Source organism: Grammomys surdaster, unplaced genomic scaffold, assembly GCF_004785775.1.
Source record: "Grammomys surdaster isolate TR1022 unplaced genomic scaffold, NIH_TR_1.0 126278, whole genome shotgun sequence".
Taxonomy (NCBI): domain Eukaryota; kingdom Metazoa; phylum Chordata; class Mammalia; order Rodentia; family Muridae; genus Grammomys; species Grammomys surdaster.
In genome coordinates this window covers 2,551,504-2,570,638 of record NW_021621078.1, presented here as the reverse complement: position 1 = coordinate 2,570,638, position 19,135 = coordinate 2,551,504, and the positions used below count along the sequence as shown (strand labels likewise).

At 48.5% G+C, this 19,135-nt stretch overlaps 1 protein-coding gene across 1 annotated transcript in view; it reads left to right on the top strand.

The window, feature by feature from the left end:
* Positions 1-19,135, top strand: part of Rhbdl3 (rhomboid like 3) — a 55,644-nt gene that overhangs the window by 28,369 nt on the left and 8,140 nt on the right. Inside the window, exons 5-8 of the mRNA XM_028759376.1 lie at positions 391-539; positions 1,628-1,740; positions 7,384-7,484; positions 17,543-17,603. Of these exons, the coding sequence (XP_028615209.1) occupies positions 391-539; positions 1,628-1,740; positions 7,384-7,484; positions 17,543-17,603 (424 nt within the window). The remainder of the gene's footprint in view (positions 1-390; positions 540-1,627; positions 1,741-7,383; positions 7,485-17,542; positions 17,604-19,135) is intronic.

Below are 19,135 nucleotides of genomic sequence, written 5' to 3'. Positions count from 1 at the left end.
GAGGAGGAGGAGGAGGAGGAGGAGGAGGGGGGGAGGGGGAGGGGGAAGAGGAGGAGGGGGAGGAGGGGAGGGGGAGGGGGAGGGGGAGGAACCAACCTGTAAGAGATGAGAGAGTGAGCTTGCACTAGAGTTAAGGTGTAAACCCTCCTGCCAAAAAATCACACCCACCAAGGAAGCTTAGGTGGAGAGATCCAATAACCCCATTACACAGTTCAGACAAAAGTACAGTGAGAGATGTTCTCTGATATGTGGGTGCTGGCTGTGGGCTCCTTTCGTTTTCTGGGAGGGTGGGGTGACAGCCTTCTGTCACGACCTCAGAGCCGTCAGCACGAGGGCCATCCTGGGCAGTTATGAGTCTAGTAACTGGCCCCTCCACTGCTCTTCTCCCAGGTTGCCCTTTTCCTGTACAACGGGGTCCTACTGGATCAGTTTGTGCTGCAGGTGACGCATCCTCGGTACCTGAAGAACTCTCTGGTTTACCACCCGCAGCTCCGTGCACAGGCTTGGCGCTATGTGACATATATCTTCATGCATGCAGGGTGAGTATCTCTCCGTAGTCCCTGTAGAAGTGTGAGTGGGGCTGAAATATATTCTAACATATTATGTACACATTTACATATACATGCTTTAAAATTAATTTTTTACAGTGTTGAGAATTGCACCTAGGGTCTCTGCGAAGCTAGGCAAGTACCCTCTCACACTGGAATTAAGTTATCAGTTTCTTTTAATGACTTAGATGCAGATCTGAGATAGCTTCTCGAAACACCTCCAATACCAAACACACCAGTCAGCTGTTAAATGTGTGTGGAAAAGGAGAAGGAGAGTAGAATGCTGAAAACCAGCAATGGCGGCACACACATGTAACAGTGCAGCTCTGTGCACTTGGCAGAGGTAGGCTGAAATGTTCTGTGCCCCCCTAGTGGCCGAAGCAAAAAGGGTCATGTGACCAACCACCAGCATTGTTCATCATCTGTGTGTGTGATTGCTCCCATGAGTAAAGGAAAGGACTAATTTATTGCAACAACTGATTTCCCATCATAGTTTGTCCAGGAGAGGAAAGCCTGGGGCCCTCTCCCAGCCCTGAGAAGTTTGGAGCCCGTGAAGCAGGCCCCTTCTCATGCCAGGAAGGAGAACCTCCCTCTGTAAGACTTTAAGAGAAGATGATGCATTGTTAAGTTCCAAGAGGTCTCTAATGCATCGAGACGTTTTGAGACCATCTTTGTTCTTGGGCTCAGTAGTGCCTATAGATATGATGAAAAGCCAGAGTGAGCCCAGAGCTGGGGAATGGGGCAGGTCAAGCTGACCAGACACCGGGGCTGTGACTAAGCAACTCACTGCCACTTTCTGAGCTTTGGCTTCTTGTAAGTTAACCCCTGGAGCTGCTAGGTCCTGGGCATGGCTAGTCCCCTTCACTGCTGTAGATACAGACTACCTGCCTGTCACCACCAGGTCCCTTATGTGTATTCTGTCCCAGCGGGAAAGAATTTTTTTCCATGACAGTCAAGTTCCCTCCACAGCCCATGAGCTGCTCAAAGGCAAAGAATGGGGCCTCGCACCAACCTGCTGGCTCCCAGTATCTCGGCCCACAGCATTTGCCAGGTGAATTAATGACCGTGGTCTGTCACAGGGTGGAACAGCTGGGACTCAATGTGGCGCTGCAGCTGCTGGTAGGGGTACCCCTGGAGATGGTGCATGGAGCCACCCGAATTGGGCTTGTCTACGTGGCTGGTGTTGTGGCAGGTAGGCAGGTGGGCCCTGTGGTGGACCTCCCCTGGGAAGGTCAGAGGAGAGCCCATGGGTGGTACGAGCCCAGGCTTTCTGGGCACATACAGATCTCCATCTCCAGGTTTCCTGACTCAGAATTGTCTACTAGGCATATTTCCACAGCTACCCAGACAGGGAGGTATGTTCTGGAAAAGGGGCAGAGCATATGATTGGAACAGGCCTACTGACAGAGTTCCTCTCATCAAACTCCCAGGTCCCAGCTGTGTAAACCTGGGGAAAGCCCTTGGTCCCTTGTGGTCCCATCAAGCTTGCAGACAGAGCTAATGAGAGCTGCCTGCTATTGTTGGGAAGCTGCCCACGTGATGAGAGGCTCCTCTCCCTGCGGAGGGTGCAGAACACCCAGCTCATCAGTGGCATGGGTGGCAGCTTTTTGGCCAAGGCACATCTGAACCCATAGGGAGCTTTTTCTTCTGCCCAGATCAGCCATGGACCCCTTGATTGATGCTCTGAGGATAGGACAGTCAGGCCTCGGAGGTAGTGGATACCCCTGTTGGAAGAAGTCTGTGTGTCTGACCTGGGGTGGGGTGCAAGTGAATTCTCCAGGGAGCACTTTGGAGCAGTGGATCTCCACACCCCCCCATGATACCTCCAACTGAGGAGGTAAAGCCTCCTCATTCCTTCAGCTTGACAGCTGGCCCAAGGGAGGAGCACTCTCTGTCTCTCTCTGTCTCTTTGTCTCAGTCTCTCTCTCTGTCTCTCTCTCTGTCTCTCTTTCTCTGCGTGTGTGTGTGTGTGTGTGTGTGTGCGTGCGTGCGCGCGTATGTGTGTGTATGTATGTATGTTTAAGATCTTAATCCTTCCTGAGTGGCATTAATGTTGCCCTCAAGAGAGCTAGGCAGCCTTGGCCTTGTAAAAACAAGAGGCAGTTGGTGATGAAAGTGACTTCAGAGCAGGAAGGCTCCCACTCTACCTCCAGTACCTCCAGTGCTAGTTTGTAGACCCAGTGCAGGAGGCGGGGTGGGGTGGGACAGGACACCACACCCTCCCAGCACTGCCCCTGGCATCTGTGCCCAGCTCCTTGCACCTTGGGCAGCACCCTCAAAGACTTTCCCTGAATCCAGCACCTTCTATGTCCTTAACAGAGGTCGAGTCAGCACCTCCAGGTTCCAGACCTCTCTCTCAGCCACCCACACACCTTTCAGTCATGCCACCTGGGGATTTGTGGCTGCTGAAAGTTCCCTACCTAATTTCTCAGAGTCCCAGATGTTAAATGGCAGGGAACGGGAAGGCACTCGTAACACTTGCAGTTAGTAGTCAATTAGACTCCAGGTGCCAATAACTTGGAAGACAGAAGTGAGATTCAAAATGACTCAGCCCTCACCCAGCACAGATGACACAGTGGGAGACAGCACAAACATCCCTCCTCAGTGACGTCAGTGCAGAGTGGGAAGGTGCAAACCAAAGCAAGACACGTCACCAAGACATGAGGCTGTGGGACTGCAGCGTGGAGCCAGGGGCACACAGAGCTCTGCTTGAGCCATTGATTCAGGCCAGAGGCCGTTCTGGTCAGTACAAATCTTGTCATTGACCCCCATGAGATTGTGGACTGAGTTCCCTACACTGTATCCCCAGAAGGAAGCCCTTACAGACAGATAGACCTTGACTAGAGAGTTAATTCTTATCCATGGCCAGCATGCATGGAGTCTTCACCACCACCCCGTGCGGGCACGGGCACTCTTTTCTACCTGCTGTGGGTGTAGGGCCCAAGGCTGAGGTTTGGTGCAGCACATTCCTGTAATACCAGTGTAGAGACTGAACCAAAAGGCTCAGAAGTTCAAGGCCAGCTTGGGCTACACAGTGAGAGAGAAACAACAAAACAAACAATAACAACAACAAAAACCAGGCTTTAGAGGAACTTGCTCAAGAAGACCCGGCCTCTGTGTAAGTGGTGAAGCTGGGTCTCCCACATAGGCTGTGTGACCCCAAAGATCGCCCTGTAGATACAACTGTGATGTGATGAGAACCAGAAGGCAGGCCTTTGCTTTTGTGCGGATAATCAGAAGCCAAGGGAGGGTCTTGATTAGTATCTGGCCCTGCGTTTGCTTTAATCCCCACCCAGTGAAGCTATTTCAAACCCAAGGCCGTCCTATTTATCAAGTGATGGCTGACTCACAGGACATCTACAATACAGGTGATACAGCTCTTATACGTCATCGCTAGTATATGTCACAATTTTATGAGGTTCATAAGGTGACCATGGTCACTGGCATTGTACAGGTTATTCAGAAAGGTGAGATAAACTCTTCTAAGTAATCAAATGAGGGTAGAGCCCTGTGCACTGTATCGTGTCCTGTGACCGACACTAAAGACGAACAGTTACATCACTAACAATCTTTTAAAGCTCGTATCTTAGCAGGGCATGTGGTCATAGACCTGCAATCCCAACATGTGGGAGGTGGAGGCAGGGGGATCAAGCACTCAAGCTCATCCTTGGCTACATAACGACTTGGAGACCAGCTTGAGCTATGTAAGTTACTGTGTCAAACACAACAGACAAGGCACCGAAGTGTGTCAGCAACATTTTATTACAGAGTTTGTAGAAGCCAGTACGCATCCCTAGAGCTCAGCACCTGTTAGGTAATAAATATTTGTAGAGTAGATGAAAGAATACATGAATAAATAAAGTAACATCGCTTAGAGGCAAGTGTTCTGCCAGTGTTAATTTGAGTTTTTTCTAATGGCCGAGGGAGATGTTGGCGAACACCTACCTTCACACTTTTCAGGGTAAAACCCTTGCAGCTGTGCCTTAATGGCAAGGCCACCAACTCACCTGCATGATGGCAAGGAACCGTCCCCTTGGTCTGTGCTGTACAGAGGTGAGGTGTGGCACTCCATCTTGCCATTGTCTTCCTGGCTTCTGACCCTACCACCTCCAGGGGATTTGTCCTGACTTCAAGGGCCTGTTAGCCATGAGTTAGTTTCCTAACAAGTTAGGAAAGGATCCTGCCTGGTCCACAATCTCCCTTGGTGTCTTTTACTACTCTGTATGCATAGATTCTGTGTTGTTTGGTTCTGGCCAGTCCATCCAGGCCCCAGCTGATGCAGAGACCTTAGGAAAGTCTTGGAAGGTAATAAAGATTATAAAATGAGACAATTGTGCAAGTTTGTTATCCCAGCACTCAGGAAGGTCTCAGCAAGATCAAGGCCAGCATGGTCTACATAAAACCTTTAAATATGTCTTTAAAAGATACATATATTTCAGTTCAAAATCAAAGCCCTTGAATCTTCAGCCAAATTCAATGATGTGGGGCCATTGAATTCCTGATCTGGGAAGAACTGTGGAGCCTACTCCCCTTGTGTGAACAGACAGCTTTTTTCCCAAGGCCTCACCCCACATAGCCAGAGAACTTTCTGCTCTGCCCAACGAATTAAGGAGCCCAGGAAGGGTTTACTTTAAAGCTAGGTTTCACTGTTCAGAATGTAAAAGGCTTTATACATTCACATCTCACACATGTGAATACTAAAGCCAAAAGACTTTAGGAGCAATGCCTAAGGTCTCACAACTGGTCATTCTCATCCCCATTTCACACCCCTGCCAGGATTCCTAGCTGGCCCCTGGCCCAACGGTCAAGACTCTAAACACAGGGAGGGTAAGGGAAAGGTCAGTGCTGTGTAGGCTTAGGGCCCTTCTGTCCCTGGAGGCTGCCCTATGCATCTTTGACCCTGACTGCTCTGGGGCACAGAGAAGGAGTCGATTTGCATGTGTCCCTCAGAGAGGAAAAAGACCAACTGGGTGAAGCCAGGCTTGCTTGATGCAAACACTAATTAATGAGGCGCTGGCTTGGGCAGCTGGCCCCTGAGCTGTCCTGCAATGCAGTCCACACACAGTAGCCAGGAGAGTGTGGAGATCTTTTGTCATGCAGACCATGCTGCCTGTTTGTTTGCTACCCTGGGATTCCCCCTACCCAACCCCCCTGCTTTGGGATATTTATGGCTGAACCCCGTGGATAGGCCAATGAAAGGGAAAAGTTATCTGACAATAGATACTAAATTAAAGCCCAAAGAAAGATAGGACAAAGGTACAGGAAGATTTCTAGCTGCCATGGGCTGGGAGAAAGACTTGGGAGTCCTTGGGTCATGATAGCTTGGGGTTTGTCTGTTTAATTTTTCCCAAAAAATTACATCTCCCTTGATAACAAGAATTGGTCATAGGGACTTAGAAAGGGGTCGTCAAGAGACAGGTGGTCTGGGTGCTCCCATGGGGATCTCTCTCCATGTCTCCATCCAGATGGTCTTAGGTCCTGGTTCAGGAACCCCCTCCTAAGATGTGGACCACACCACCTTTGTGAAACTTGCAGATTTGGGCTCTCAGCCTGTTCCTCCTCTCCTGCGGCTGACTCCTGAGCCTGCCTGCAGGCGTTTTCCAACGGTGGTTTCTGCTTGCTCACCCAGGCCAGCTGCCACTCACCCTCTGTGCCCTGAGCTCTGCCTCCTAGTTATTTTTAGTCTCCTGTGTCCTTCCCTGGAAGCCAAAGCATTGATCACACTTAAATTTGACCAGAACGATAAATTTCTCCTCGTCTCTCTACCCAGCTTCCCCCCACTAGGAGCAAAGTTTGTCATCCCACAAACCAACAGCCACAGAACTGCCCTCTCCCCAGAGTGTGATGTCATCACTCTCCCCAGAGTGTGATGTCACCCTTCTCTGAACTTTCAAGGACATTCTCCCTACAGAGATGCTGCACTTGGGAGATCCTCTTGCGGTTTAGCTTGGCTGGTAGGAGGTGGTGCTAAGCAAGTTCCTAGATTCAGCAGAGCAAAAGAGGCAGGTGGAAGGAGCAGAAGCCACCTCTGAACTAGTGTGGTGTGGCTGCCACTACTGCTGGCAGAGAGTACAGGGTTGACCCGAGTGGCTTTCAGGCTGGGGAACTGATCTGTGGCTGAGGGCTTGCCCAGCCTTTTGTAAGGCCTTAAATTCAATTCCTGGCCTTGGGAGGAGGGAGAAAAAAATTCTGTGTCAGGCAGAACAGGATTCAAATCCTGGTTCCAGGCTTCCCACCAGAAAACTGAGATGAGAGCCTTCTTTTATGTCTAAGGTGAGGCTCTTAGCACCTGCCTTGAAGGCCTTCAGGGTGGAAATGAGTCTTGTGGGTAGGAAGAAGTATATGTACCCTGCCTGCCCGTGTGGGACGATTTCTTTTTTTCCCTTTTTTTTTTTTTTTTTTTTTTCCGAGACAGGGTTTCTCTGTGTAGCCTTGGCTGTCCTGAAACTCACTCTGTAGACCAGGCTAGCTTCGAACTCAGAAATCATGTGGGACGATTTCTGTTCCCTGGGGCAGCTTTGTGTCACCACCAGATGTTGCTGAAGCCGGGTGACTTGGTTTGGGATCAGTCCCAGTTGGAGCCAGTCAGACTTGTCCTGCGAATCTTGGTTTCCTATCAGTAAACCGAGAAAGCTGGACCATGGGGTTCCTCCCACCACACACAGATCTTCTGAACAGTCCAGAGGAAGCCACAAGGCCCCGTGGGGTTGAAAGGGGAGGAGATGGAGCCTGTTGCTGCAGAGTTGCTCAGCTCCTGTGGTGGAATGCGAGGGCCAGGGGCTGGGCTGCACTGTGAGTCCAGCACTCTTGATGGTTTTCGCTCTCTCTGTGCCAGGCTCCTTGGCGGTGTCTGTGGCTGACATGACTGCACCTGTTGTGGGCTCTTCCGGAGGGGTGTATGCGCTCGTCTCTGCCCACCTCGCCAACATTGTCATGGTGAGCAGCCCCTGTTCCCTGTGGGTCTTCCTATCTCTCCTCTGTCATCACTGGGCTTGGACATCCATCCTCTAGCGTTCTCTCAGCCCAGGCCTGCCGAGTGCCAGGCTAGACTGCTGGTAGCATGGTTCATAGCTATATCTTCCTCTGCAGACCCATTTCACCTGGGTCCTTCCCAGATGAGGTCATATTTTCTCAGGCCAGGCTTGGCCTGCAAATATGCCTGTCTCCCTAGTTCACCCATTTCCTCAAAAATTGTTAAAAATCTGTCTACTAGTGTCTTAGTTAGGGTCACCATTGCTGTGATGAAACCCCATGACCAAAGCAAGTGGGGAGAAAAGGGTTTATTTGACTTACACTTCCATATCACTGTTCATCACTGAAGGAAGTCGGGACAAGGAACTCAAACCAGGCAGGAACCTAGAGGCAGGAGCTGATACAGAGGCCATGGAAGGGTGCTGCTTACTGTCTTGCTCAGCCTATTTTATTAGAAACCAGGACCACCAGCCCAGGGATGGCACCATCCTCAATGGGCTAGGCCCTCCCTCATCAATCACTAATTAAGAAAATGCCCCCTTTTCTTTTTTGTTTTGTTTTGTTTTTTCAAGACAGGGTTTCTCTGTGTAGTCCTGGCTGTCCTGGAACTCACTCGTTAGACCAGGCTGTCCTCGAACTCAGAAATCCGCCTGCCTCTGCCTCCCAAGTGCTGGGATTAGAGGCGTGCGCCACCACCGCCCACCAATGCCCCCTTTTCTTAAAGGCTTGCCTACATCTGATCTTATGGGGGCATTTTCTTAATTGAGGCTCCTCCTCTCAGGTGATGTTAGCTTGTGTCAAGTTGATATAAAACCATCAGCACAACTAGTATGCATGGCCATTAGAATTCTTTGTCATAGATCATGCAAAATCAGAGGACTTGGGGGCTGAGTCACTGAGCTAGCCCATAAAGTACTTCTCACACAGGCATGAGGACCTGATTTTGGATCCCTAACACCCATATAAACATTGGGGCACAGTGATGCATGACTGTAAACCCAGCTCTGGGGAGGCAGAGAGGCAGATGCCTAGAGTTTGCCTTTAGGAGCCACACTAGCCAAATCAGTGAGCTCCAGGTTTGACCTTTGACCTCTGGTTTCCACATGTACACACACACACACACACACACACACACACACACGGTGGCGGGGGGATACACATAGATAAGAGAACCTAAATATGTCGGCAGGCTTCTCAAATAGAAAAAATAGACCTTGTACAAGTAAGTAACCTGCCCAAGGTCATCCCTTCACACCGTCACTCCATACCTCCTGACAGCCATCTGGGTGCTGTCCCCTGCTCCAGCCCCTTACACAGTCAGGGTCTCATTCTTTTTCCCTCCATCTTATTTGCTATAAGGATAGCAAATAATTTTAAGGATGTGAGCATGGGCCAAGGAGACAGGCATCCTAAGGTCGGAATCCCTGCTGCCCACTCCTAAAAGGTGACCCGGGTCAGATCACTTACCACTCTGTGCCGTGGGTTCGTCACCTCTGAAGTGGGGTGATACGTAATGACTGGGGAAAAAATGAAAATAAACACTTGAATAGTAACTTAATTCTTCATTCCTTACAAAAGAACCCAAGTAGACTCAGACTAAGCAGGGCCTTCAAATCGGCATGCTGAAGACCCTGTGGTAGGGAGTCTGTCTAGTTCAGAGGTAGGTGGAGGCCTCTCTAATGGGACTCAGCTGTCCTCATACCTGTACTGGCCTAGGGGCCACTCCGAGTTATACACGCATCCCCCTGTGCCTGACATACTCTCGCTGCCTATAAGATTTGGGGATAGAGCAGAGAGTTCAGGAAGGTAACAGATTCCCTGTGAGCCTCTCCTGCTCCCTGCCCTCTTGGTGACAGTTTTTTTTCCCCCACATGGCACTTGTGGTGCTTGGGTGTCACAGATTTGGAGTCTCTACATTCTCCCATGGTTTCATCTGGGTTTTTGATTTTGGTTGAGCAAGCCATTACCACATTGTCTGGGATGTCCTGGAACTCATAATCCTACCTCAGCCTTCCAAGTGCTGAGTCTGACTTCGCTTCCTCCCTCCCTCCATCTTTCCCTTCCTTCTCTCTTTCTCTTCTCCTCCTCCTCTTCCTCCTTCTCCTCTTCCTCTTTTCTTTTGGCTTGAAGTAGGGCTATCCCAAGCTGGCCTGGGACTCACTGTGTAGTCCAGGCTGACCTCAACCTTGTGGCAATCCTCCTGCTTCAGCCTCTTAAGTGCTGGCAGCCCAGCATACCCTCCTGGAATCCCTGCATTCTAGATGAGCTCCATGCTCACCATGTTCACCGTGCTCCCCGCCTCACTCTGAGCACTACCGTCTTCTCCTCACCCCCCACCCCCTCTGAGTGGAGAGGGAGAGCAACAGAGGGAGAGAGAGAGGTGCTGAGTGACTACATTTGCTGCTGGACTAAAGTCTGGCAACCTCCAGTGTGTGTTGATAGAGAGACTGCAAGTGAGTGTGGGTGAGCATGCCTGAGTGTGAGGGTTCGGGATGTGTTTCCCTTTACACACACAGCTCTGTCTGCTGGGGGCCAGAGTGCTCGGGGCTGCCTCACATGGCCCTTCTAAATGGGTCATCCTCTGTCAATTCTGTCTTTCCTCAGACACAGCTATTCCTCTGAAATCTGCCTCCTCCTCCCCTCCCCCTGCCCCAATTCCTCTCAGCTGGAGAAGGAAATAGTGACCTCCCTCCCATTCCTGCAAGATAGGGATGGGGACAGAGACGGTGGGGGGATGAGCAGACACCGTGGAAAGAAGAAAAAGACAGGAGTTTATGACGATCTCCCCCACCTCATGGGAAGCAGCTGTGGTGTCCCAGAAGTTCTGGTGGGGAGGACTGTCCACTCAACACTGACGGGTAGGCCTCAGGCACCGAGGGACCTGGGAAACAGTTCTGTTCAGTTTACATGTCTGTCTGGTGAGCCGCCCATGGCCATGGAGAGAAGCAGTTTCATTGGAGACCTTTGTGCTTTTCCAAAAGAAAGCGGCTCTCTGCCTGCCTCCTGGGAGCTGAGAGTCCTTGGAGCTTAGTGTAGTGTACTTCCACATCCCCTAACAATCAAGGGACTGCTCTTGCCTTTAGGTAGATGTTGAGAACTGGCACACATCTTTAATACCAGCATTCAGGAGGCAGAGGCAGTTGGATTTTTGTGAGTTCAAGGCCAGTCTGGTCTACATATTGAGTTCCAGGACAGCCAGGGCTACATAGAGAGACCCTGTTTTTTTTTGTTTTTGTTTTTTTTAAAAGTACCATTCCTGTGACTGAGGAGTGTTTAAATATTAGCAATTTCATATACCTCAACCTCATAGATACGCTGTTGATTGATTTCCAAAATGAGGGTGGAGTGTTTATTCACTAGACAGTATCTCATCAGAGTAAACGGCAGAAAAACTATGGATTTAACAGGAAATCTGGATTTGAGAGCCATATCTGAGGCTGGGTCTGTCACTGTGAGCTCCCAGGGCTCCCATTGCTCTCATAAAATAGTTGTTAGAGCCGGGCAGTGGTGGCGCACACTTTTAATCCCAGCACTTGGGAGGCAGAGGCAGGCGGATTTCTGAGTTCGAGGCTAGCCTGGTCTACAGAGTGAGTTCCAGGACAGCCAGGGCTACACAGAGAAACCCTGTCTCGGAAAAACAAACAAACAAACAAAAGTATGTCTTATGGCTGTGGTAGTACACACCTGTAACCCCAGCGTTTGGGAGGCTGAGGCTGATCAAGAGTTCAAGGCTAGCCTGGGCTACATAGAGAAACCATCTCTCAAAAGCAAAACAAGGATTTGGGAAGGTGGCTCAGTAGGTGAAGGATTGGCTGCAACAGCCTAAGAACCTGCCAGGCTCCAGGACCAAGCAGAGCTGGGTGAGGTAGCACATGTCTATGACTCCAGTGTTCTTCCCAAGGAGATGGGAGATGAGACAAGACAATCCCCAGAAGCTCATGGACCAGCTACTCTGGAAAATGCAGTAGCAAACAGTAAAGACCTGTCTAAACCATGTGGGAGGAAGAGGTTGTCCTTGACCTTCCCATGTGCCTTCACTCACAGTCAGACATACAGACATACATGTATACATGCACACATCATACAGACACACATGTATACATGCACACAGCATACACATGGGCACACACACAAATAGTTTAATAAACCCCTGAAAATATGCCTTTCATGTATGTGTGTGTGTGCGTGCGAGAGAGAGAGAGAGAGAGAGAGAGAGAGAGAGAGAGAGAGAGAGAGATTGATTTAAAAAACTTATAATTTAAACCAAAGAGTCAGAAAACATTTCAGCCAAAGATGTGGCTCAGGAAAAGGCTTTCAATCAAGACTTCTTATTTTAAACACTGGAAATAGAAAGACCCACCTGATGGAATAATTTATGAATTGCCTGCTGCTGGGCCCATAAGCCACAGTTCCATTTTTAAATATGCAAGCTATTTGCTTACACTTTGCTGTGTGTTCAATGTTTTCCTAAAATATTTGAGAAGCAAATCTTTGCAAATTGAATTTTATTGTCAGAGCTCAAGAAAGATAGTTGCTAAAAACAAAGAAAGAACGTCTGCCATGGGGTTTCTGTAACTAAGTGACCAGCCTCTTGTAGGAGAGAGAAACCACTCCTGATCTATATGCCATGCTTTCATGGTGTGTGTGATTGTGTGTGTGTGTGTGGGGGGGTGAGTGTGTGTGTGCATTGAGCCCAGGGCCTCACACATGCTAGGAAAGTGCTCTTAATTGGTTGGGTGAACACGATGTGAAGGAGACTGGTTCCCTACTTGTTCTCGGTGGCTGAGTCACTGTCTTACCCTGTGGGGCTGCGGGGAGAGAGTGGAATTAAAGGGCCTGCGAAAGGTCTTGTTCCCCAGGGACCATGGCTCTTCCACACTTAGAGTGGAGGCAGCACCTGCTGTGTGAGACTTTTCTCTCCTGGTGTTCCAGACACTCATTTCATCGGAGGGAATAATGGCTCTGTAAAAAGAAGCAGCTGAAGGGCAGAGAAAAACCTCTGCAATTTAACCCCTTCACTGCTGGGAGATTGGAATTCCCTCTGCTCCTGAGCAGCTGGGCAGAGAAGAAAGGCAGACAAAATGTTTCAGTCTCTTAGAGGGTGGTTGTGGACTGGGGGAATAGCATATGGAATTGATATGGCGTGCTCTGCAGGGTGAACTCGTCATGTTTTCCAGGGTCTGGATTACCCTGAGATTTTACATTATACTAGGATTAGACATTGATAGGATGCCCATATCGTATAATTAGTATGTTATGCTTGTTAGTTCAATTTCATTCACCTTATAAATTTGTTAATTGACATAGGGACTGTTTGTGTCAAATTCACAAACAAGGACACTGGAGAGAAGGGAGTTAAGAGCCTCCCCAGCGATGGATGTATCAGATCAAGAATAGGCACTGTGGCCAGGCCTTGGTGGCGCATGCCTTTAATCCCAGCACTTGGGAGGCAGAGGCAGGTGGTTTTTTGAGTTCGGGGCCAGCCTGGTCTACAGAGTGAGTTCCAGGACAGCCAGGGCTACACAGAGAAACCCTGTCTCAAAAAACCAAAACCAAAACAAAAACAAAAACAAAACAAAACAAAACACAAAAAACAGCAACAACAAAAAAGACTAGGCATTGTGATATGTTCATTTATTTATTTATTACTTTCTGTATGCCACCACCTCTGCTTTATGTCGTCCCGAGGACTGAGCACAGGGCTTTCTGCATGTGAGGGAAGCACTCTACACTGAGTTATACCCTCAGCCCTGGACAGTGTTCTTTAAGGCTGATCCCAGATGAAGAACAGAAGGAGCACAGAGGCGGAAGACCTCCACAAGGGAGGGCAGCTGTGATATTCTAACTTACTCTACCTCATTATGTCTCAAGACACACAGTAAAAGAGACCACATCTTCACATACAACACTGAGGCATGCACATTTAATCCAAGCACTTAAGGGGCCAAGGCAGCAGAATCATACTTAGAAGCCAGCCTTTCTATATAGCAAGATTGGATTTCAAAAACACTAAAGTAGTCATTGTTGGTGGCACACGCCTTTCTTTGATCCCAGTACTTGGGAGGCAGTGGCAGGCAGATCTCTGGGTTTGAGATCAACCCAGTCTACAAAATGAATTCCAGGATAGCCAGAGTTACACAGAGAAAACCCTGTCTTGAAAAACAACAATGACAAAATTATTTTTATTATTCTTTTTTTGTTGTTGTTTTTTGTTTTTGTTTGTTTGTTTGTTTTGTTTTTTTGAGACAGGGTTTCTCTGTGTAGCCCTGGCTGTACTGGAACTCACTCTGTAGACCAGGCTGGCCTCGAACTCAGAAGGCTGCCTCTGCCTCCCAAGTGCTGGGATTAAAGGCATGCGCCACCACCGCCCGGCTATTTTTATTATTCTTATATGTCTGTGTGAATAGATGCCACACATGCACAGGTACCTATGGAAGCCAGAAGAGGTCATAGGTATCCTGGAGTTACAGATGGTTGTGAGTCACCCAAAGTGAGTGCTAAGAACTACCGAGGTCTTCTGAAAGACGAACATACAGTCTCAACCACTGAGCTGTCTCGACGGCTCCCAAATTGACGATCTTTTTAAAGCATTATTTATTTTAGGTGTATGGGTGTTTTGCCTGCATGCATGTATGTGCACCACTTGAATGCCTGGAGCCTGGGGATGCAAAAAAAGAGCATGGAATCCCTTGGAACTGGAGTGACAGACAATAATGAGTCCCCGTGTGGGTGCTGGAAATTGAATCTAGGTCCTCTGCAAAAGTTGTCAGTGTTGTTAACACTGAGCCATCTCTCTAACCCCCCAAATTCACTTTTTTTTAAAAAAAAAAAATGCGTACTGGTGTTTTGCCTTCATGCATGCCCATGTGAGGGTGCCAGGTTCCCCTGGAACCAGAGTTACCGACTCCTTCTCTCTAAACTTGCTTTTCTTTTTTTCTCCTTTCAAGGCAGGGTTTCTCTGGACTTCTCAGTGTAGCCTGGACTGTCCTGGAACTTACTCTGTAGACCAGGCTGGCCTCGAACTCATAGAAGTCCGCCTACTTCTTCCTCATGGGTGCTGGGATTAAAGGCATGCGCCACCGCAATTCAGCCAAAACTCACTTAATAATACCTGTTCCTTTCTTCCATCCCTGCCTCCTCCCTTCTTCTTCCTCCTGGGACTAGAACTCAGGGTCTTAGTCTTGCTAGGGAAGACTAATGGCTCCCCTGCCATTCTGCCTCCTTCCCAACCCATGTAACCATTACATGGGCAGCCCGGGGCGTCACATGCGTCCGCTCCTGGGCAGCAGACAGCTTCACGCCATCTACAAAGCTTTTTTTTTTTTCTCTTCTGAAACTGAAGCATGTGCCTGTGATCCTAGCATTTGAAGGCCGTGTGGTCTACCACCTCCCGGCTGCAGGAGGCATGAAGCTCATTTCAGGGATTGGATTCCCAGGACCTTGCGAAGCACTGACCACTGTTTTGTTCCCTTGTCTCTGTGGTAAGGTGCCTTGATAGACAGTAGCGATCCCAGTATTACCCATCTGCTTCTAAAGAGAATCTAGTGAGCAGATGTCAGAGTTTGTAGTTTAAGAGGGCTGTGTGCTGCCTACCTCGCTGATGAGGAGGGCTTGTGGACAGGGCCGCAGCATGCTTCCTGTTGCTGGCCTGAAACTTGCTATCTTCCGGCCTTCCAAGCTGGTTCTCCTCTTCCTCTTCTCCTTCCTCTTCCTCCTTCCCTTCCTCCTCCTCCTCCTTCTCCATCTCCTAGTCTCCTTTTTTTTTTGTTTTTGTTTATGTTTTTGCTTTTGTTTTTTCGAGACAGGGTTTCTCTGTGTAGTCCTGGCTGTCCTGGAACTCACTCTGTAGACCAGGCTGGCCTCGAACTCAGAAGGCTGCCTCTGCCTCCCAAGTGCTGGGATTATAGGCCTGCGCCACCACTGTTGGGCCGAATATTTTTTAAAAAAGTATTTAAAAATGTAGTTTAGTAAGTTATTCTGCTAATTGCTTTGTAAATAACAAGTGTTTTGTATTCAATAAACTTAGATTCCTTCAGAGTTAAAGGCGACTAAGAGCCGGGCGGTGGTGGCGCACGCCTTTAATCCCAGCACTTGGGAGGCAGAGGCAGGCGGATTTCTGAGTTCGAGGCCAGCTTGGTCTGCAGAGTGAGTTCCAGGACAGCCAGGACTACACAGAGAAACCCTGTCTCGAAAAAAACAAAAAAAGAAAAGAAAAACAAATTTATTTATTTATTTATTTATTTATTTATTTGAGTACACTGTAGCTGTCTTCAGACACACCAGAAGAGGGCATCAGATCCCATTACAAATGGTTATAAGCCACCATGTGGTTGCTGGGAATTGAACTCAGGACCTCTGGAAGAGCAGTCAGTGCTCTTAACCACTGAGCCATCTCTCCAGTCCCTTAAAGTACTTTTTAGATGTTTTATTTTGTTCACTTATGTGTCTGGGGCTGAGCAATGTGTGTTCCATGCTGCATGCATAGAGGTTAAAGGACAACTTGCAAGAATCAATTCTCTTTAGGTCCCAGGGATCAAATTTAACTTATATTTGGCAGCAAGCCATTTGGCCAGCCGACAAAATATATATATAGAACAAAACTATAATCTTGCATTTGATTTTTTTGTTTTATTTTGTTTTTTTTCAAGATAGGGCTTCTCTATGTATCCCTGTCCTGTCCTGGAACTCACTCTGTAGACAAGACTGACCTCAAACTCGGAGATCCGTCTGCTTCTGCTTCCTGAGTGCTGAGATTAAATGTATGTTCCACAACTACTGCTTTTCTGTCTTCCTTCCTTCCTTCCTTCCTTCCTTCCTTCCTTCCTTCCTTCCTTCCTTCCTCTCCTCTTCCTCCTCCTTCTCCTCCTCCTCTTCCTCTTCCTCTTCCTCTTCTTCCTCCTCTCCCTCCTTCTTCTCCTCTTCTTTCTTCTTTTGGTTAGGAACCTTTTTCTTTATCTTAAGAAAATGAAACTCCTGGAAGTTACAGCTTGTTCACAGCATTAAGACATTAGAATACTTCAAGGAAATCCTGATTAAGAGAAAGGGAAGTTTTTCCAAGGCTTGTCTCCTCCACTGTCCCCACTGTTTGGGCCCCCTGTTAAGTTTACAACCTCAAAGGAACAAGAGCCATCCCTGGACGGGCCTGGGACAGCCACTGGAGCAGAGTGAACGGATCGGGGGCAACAGAAGTTCCTGGCTGTGCCTAGTTGTCTCTTCTGCCAGGCCACTGTACTCCTGGCTCACCTCTGTTGTGTGCGTGCATCTGTGTGAGTGGAATTGTGCTTTGAATGTTCTGCAGAGGAGGCCCTCAAAGGAACCCCACGGAGGAGTCGTTTGTAAAATGAAAAATCCTTTTGTAAGGTGAATAATTGTATTCTGTTTATTTGCTCTGGAGACTTAGAGGGTTTTGAGATTTTCTAGGTAGAGAGAGACTTGTTTGAAGGCCATCTGGCCTACCCCCCTCTTCACCCTCACTCCTCAGGTGCTGAAGCCTCATTTGTTACCTCAGTGACAAGAGACTCATGACTCACACAGTGGGCCCTTAGGTTTTGCACATATTAGAGACAGACTTGTCTGGAATAAGAGCAGTGATTGCACGCTGTCATGCCTCAGCTTGGTACTTGACCACAGTGAATGTGACCCCTGAGTGGGAGGGTTGAAGGATCCTGTGGTCCTCACTCTCCTTCACAGACATGATTCTTACCCTCATGGTTCCAGTTTGACTCTGCTGGGTATCCTGTCCCACACGTCTTGTCACCCATGGGCCACAGCAAAGAATGCAGCTCTCAAGGCGTTCACTGTCTGAGGTGGATCTATATGCTGTGTCATGCACAGCTCAAGAGCTTTTCTCGACAGGGATAAACTTGCCATTGTCCAGTCTTAAAGCCATGCTGGAATGTTCTATCGCTAAGCCCTAGCCCTCACTCAGCACTTCATGGAGTGGCTTCTTTTCGTGACAGGGCTCTTACCTGAAGAGGAGGGGTCTGATCCCAAACTGACAGAACTCTCTCCCTTTCCTCTAGAACTGGTCAGGCATGAAGTGCCAGTTCAAGCTGCTGCGGATGGCTGTGGCCTTGATCTGTAGTGAGTATGGCTGGGCCTTCGGGGACGGGTGTTGGGGATGTGTGTGTGCAGGCTCTGTCCTTACCTTTCAAGAGCTTGTAGTAAAGTGAGGCCTATCAGAAATGTGTCCACGGCAAGGACATTCTGAGAAAACCTTTCTCTTTATATTGCTTGATACTTCTTAATCTTTTTTTGTTTTGTTTTTTGAGACAAGGTCTTATGTAGTCCATGTCGGCCTTGACCTTTCCATCCTTCTCTCTTCACTTCTCAAACGACGGGGTTGAGGCTTCTGTCACCACACTGGTTTTGATATGGAGCTGGGATTTGTGTATGCTGGGCAAGCACTCTACCACCTGAACCGTATCGCCCAGACCCTTCCTAAATTTAAAAACATGGTCTTTGTCTCATGTATGTGTGTGTTTTATCTGTCTGTATATTTGTGAACCACATGTATGTCTTGTGCCTAAGGAGGTCAGAAGAGGGCATCAGATCCCTTAGAACTGGAAGAATAGAAAGTTAGGAGCCACCATGTAGGTGCTGGGAATTGAACCGGTGTCCTCTGCAATAGCAACAAGTACTCTTAACCAGTGAGCCATCTCTCACAGCCTCACTTCCTAAACTTTTTATAGACATTAAGTACGTAAATGGAAGCCGGGCGGTGGTGGCGCACGCCTTTAATCCCAGCACTTGGGAGGCAGAGGCAGGCAGATTTCTGAGTTCGAGGACAGCCTGGTCTACAGAGTGAGTTCCAGGACAGCCAGGGCTACACAGAGAAACCCTGTCTCGAAAAAAACAACAACAACAAAAAAAAGTATGTAAATATAAAAGTACCCAGTGACCAGTGGGGTCAAGAAAAATAGCTGCATGTCCTTTTTGGGTTATGAACATGGCCTTTTAGAATATGTGTGTATTGTACATGCACTTGTATGTACATGCTGGTTTCTCAGGCTGTAGACATGGCTTAGAGATTAAGAGCACAATTGCAGAGTGCCTGGGTTTGGTCCCAGCACCCACATGGCAGTTCACAACTGTCTGTAACTCTAGATTCAGGGAATCCAAAGCCTTGGTCCCTGTGGGCGTCGCACATGCCTGGTGCACTTACATACATGCAAGCAAAACACTCAATATACATAAAAATAAAGACTTAAAAAAAAAAAAAAAGAAAGTCTTGCCCGAAGGTGTGACACACGTCTATGATCCTAGGACTTTAGGAAGCTGGGGACAAAGGGTGAGTTTTTGAAAATTTTATTTAATCACTTTTATGGGCATGGGCGTTTTGCTTGCATGTATGTCTGTGTACCATATGCACACAGTGCCAAGGCAGACCAGAAGGGGGCGTCAGATCCCCTGGAATAAGTTACAGACAGTTGTGAGCCATTGTGTGGTTGCTAAGAATCTGAAGAGCAGTCATAGCAATCAAGCATTGATGGTACACTCCTTTAACCCCAGTCCCTGGGAGGCAGGGGCAGAGGCAGGGGCAGAGGCAGGGGCAGGGGTAGGCTCAGGGGCAGGGGTAGGCTCAGGGGCAGGGGCAGGGGTAGGCTCAGGGGCAG